The sequence below is a fragment of the Apis dorsata genome, unplaced genomic scaffold (genome assembly GCF_000469605.1).
Source record: "Apis dorsata unplaced genomic scaffold, Apis dorsata 1.3 scaffold_515, whole genome shotgun sequence".
NCBI classification, from domain to species: Eukaryota; Metazoa; Arthropoda; class Insecta; order Hymenoptera; family Apidae; genus Apis; species Apis dorsata.
In genome coordinates, this window is record NW_006263741.1 from 176,481 (window position 1) to 180,105 (window position 3,625).

Sequence of the window (3,625 nt, forward strand, 5' to 3'; positions counted from 1 at the left end):
TAATTATAAAAAAAATAAAAATAGCATAATAATAATTCATTTAATTAAATAAGATCCTTGAAAGTATTTATATATTTATATATATAATTAATATTAATATTTATATATAAGCAAAATATAATAAATAATAATATTATAATATTATTATAACTTACCGATATTAACAAGTTTTACACCGTCAGCTTCGATAGCTTGAAGGGCTGTTGAAACATTTTCTAAATGATGATGTTGATTTGCAGGTCTGGGATTCCATCGAGGTAAACGTCGTTTAGTAAGTACTTCAACGAGAGCACAAAGTCGTGTGCCGTCCCGAAAATCTTCAACAAGATCGATCACAGGACTGTTTGCAGTATCAACCGCGTGTTTTAAGTGCTCGTTCACCCAATTTCGGAAAGTATTTGCTTGAATTTCCACCCATAGATCTTCGTGTCCTTTGATAGGCATTCCTTTCGCTGCTGTACCTTCAGCAGATCGGGCTACTAATCCCACCAATTCTTCCGGTCGTAATTGTTCGGTCGATTCCATTTTTGTTTCTATTTTGTAATATTATATGATATAAAATTTTTTCTTATTAGTGATATAATATTGGTAAATACTATTGATAGATAAAAAATATAACTCTGTTTAAATGAAATAATAATAATATCGAAATAATTAAACGATCTATAAATCAAGTGATCTAATGAATGATGATATATTATATGTATAATTAAGATAAAAGATCAATAAAATAATAAATTGCATATTATGATATTTCTTAAAAATAATGAGATTAATTTCTCACGTAAAAATTATTTATTTATGCTATTAAGAAAATTTTTTATGATGAAAGTGTTGATAATATTTAATAATTAATGGAATTTACATGTATACTTTACATCCCTTAAAATGGATAATTAACGTTCTGTTACTTTATTCGAATACATTAAATCTTTTACAGTTACAGACAAGAGAAAGGAAACAAGAAAGCGTAGAAATAATATTGTAGTTCAACCATTCTCTTTTTATAATTTTATCTGCGAAAAATACAGACAATCAAATTATTATATCGTTAGGTTACTAATATGATATATTAATATAACATCAATTACACGTGTCACAAGAATTACTTCGTTACGTTACATTATGTTATGACATCACTATGTCTCAAAACCTTGTCCAACCAGTGAAGCTTGCGTAAGTGTGTAAAAATTTTTCACTGAAGTAAGCAAACTTTGATGGACAATGATATTGATCACTATTTTTTATTATTTGATTTCATATTAATAGAAGAATTTAATTTAATTTAAGAATTTAATTTAAGAATTTAATTCTTTTGGGGATATATTAATCATATAATATTCGATTTCAAAAGAAAAATATAACATAAATAAAACAAATAAAATTAAATTTATCGAATAATATATACATAAAATAAAATATTTAAAATAATTTTTAAATTTTTACTACAATAATTTTTATTCAAAAAAAAAATGTTTAATAAATAAGAATCATTTGTATTTGATTGTATATAATGTTATAATTAGATATATATTAGATATAATTAGATATATATTAGAAAAAATTAATTAAACATAAGAGTATAAGAACTATGATTTTTTTTTTTATCATTTTGTGGAAAACATTAATAAAGTGCAAATAATAATATCAATATTACATATTTGTATCTATAAGAGAAATTCATTTTTCTTTGCACTTTCACTTTATTTATAATTTTTTTTATTATCGAATGCTTTTAAATATTTTAATCAAATAATATCTTATAACCAATCAAAATTATTATAAGATAATAAATTTTATTTTTAGAATATAAATTATAAATTTTATAAAAGAATTCATCGATTGGTCAATAGTCAATGAATTGACCAATCGGAATCTTCATTGAAAGAGCGCGATTTGGGATAGGTTTATTCAAAGAATACACAAAAGTATAATTTCATATATCAATATGCAAAAAACTTGATTATTAGAAATGACATTTAATTTTGTTGAAATAATTGTTTTAAAAACAAATTATTTTATATATTCACTCACACAACCAAAGATGTAAGAATGTTTGGTATGTGAACTGATATTTACGTCGTTGTTTTGCGAAGCAATCTCCTGGATATGGACTCTCAAGAAATCGTTTCTCCAATATTCCTTAGTTTACACGTTTTCCTTTCAAAGACCTGTTTCACTTGTTAACAAAACTAGAACGAATTTTAATGTGACAATATACTATCCAAGAAACGCCATTTTTGGACGTCGAAGATTTTTGAATCGTACTATTGTCGATGATTGTTGTTCGACGCGCGTGAGCTCACTGAACTAACATGAAAATCCCCTTCTTCTTCACAAGTCAACACAATCGCTTTCTGAAACCGTTGGAACACACAATTGTAATGAATACAAACATGTATCTATCTAATTTCGGACCCTACACTTTATAATATACTATAAAAATTAAATAACATATGTTAATTAAAACGAGAATATATTAAAAGAAAATATATCATTTCTTTCCTAAAATAGCATAAATTAAAAGTAATTAAAAACAAAATTATTCAAACGTTATATTCAAACACCTTATTTATTTTGGTTTAATACACTACTGAAATTCAGTAACTAGAATTACGCAAATTATTCCGCAAGGTGGTGGCACCTGTCGGATTGGAAATCGAATGGTAGCATATCTACAGGCGTATGGATAAATAATGTTTTAGAATATATTCGTACATATATATATATATGTATTTATTGTTATACAAGGGTTTCTCTTTCAAAAATCTTTTAAATAATGCAATATGATATATGATATATGCAATAAAATAGCTATAAGTAATACAAAAAAAAGTAATTTCAATGATTGGAATTGAATGTGTTTCAATATTTCTTCATCAAGTATTGAAATCTCCAGGTATTTAATAAGCCATATTAACTCATATAGAATATTAAGCTTAGTATGTTAATTAATTATGTTGAACAATAATATTTTATTTTATTAAATGTATTTTATAATTAGGAATGTTTTAAATACATATCGATGAAAAATATGTTTATATACTTTAATAATGATTTATTATTTTTTGGGCTTATTAATTTTCATAAAAAAAAATATATTTATGCGTATATTATAAAAATATATATATATTTATAATATAAAATATTTATTTTTCTTATAACAGTTTCTATTTATATATAAAAATATAAAAATTCATATATATATATATGTATGATACATAAAATATTGTTTTTCACATTTAACTAATAGCACCATCTTCTTGAAAAATTCTCAAATTTGATAAACGCTGACCGACAATAAAATAAGCTTCTTAATGGTCTTTTACTAGTACTACCATCTTTTTGAAAAACATAAAATCTTCTTATATGTAGTTATCGATAATAAGAAAGTTTCATTCTTTTCTGAAAAGATGGCACTACTATTCAAATAAATTTATATTAACAAATTCACATTATTATCAATAAAAAAATAGCAGTTTTTATCGTAAAAAATAAATATCTTTAATTAAAGAATTAAGAAAATTTTTGAAAAAATTATTTTAAACATAAAAAAGTAATAATTACAAAAAATAATTATATAAATATAAAAATTTTATAAATAAATATAAATATATATATAAAC

The 3,625-nt window shown here is 22.9% G+C and overlaps 1 protein-coding gene across 7 annotated transcripts in view; it reads right to left on the reverse strand.

The window, feature by feature from the left end:
* LOC102672077 (filamin-A) overlaps positions 1 to 2,323 on the reverse strand; it is a 21,023-nt gene extending 18,700 nt beyond the window's left edge. For 3 of the 7 annotated variants that reach the window (XR_004151159.1, XR_004151157.1, XR_004151158.1), the window contains exons 1-2: positions 2,080 to 2,322; positions 156 to 533 (exon numbers count right to left, since the gene is read on the reverse strand). Coding sequence is in view for 4 of the 7 variants with exons in the window: in XM_006620417.2 (XP_006620480.1) it covers positions 156 to 525 (370 nt within the window). In the remaining 3 variants the exon portion in view is untranslated. Of the gene's footprint in view, positions 1 to 155; positions 534 to 2,034 lie in introns of all 7 variants that reach the window. The other 4 variants (XM_031512753.1, XM_031512752.1, XM_006620417.2 and 1 more) reach the window with 3 other exon arrangements.
* Between the last annotated feature and the right edge of the window lie 1,302 nt (positions 2,324 to 3,625).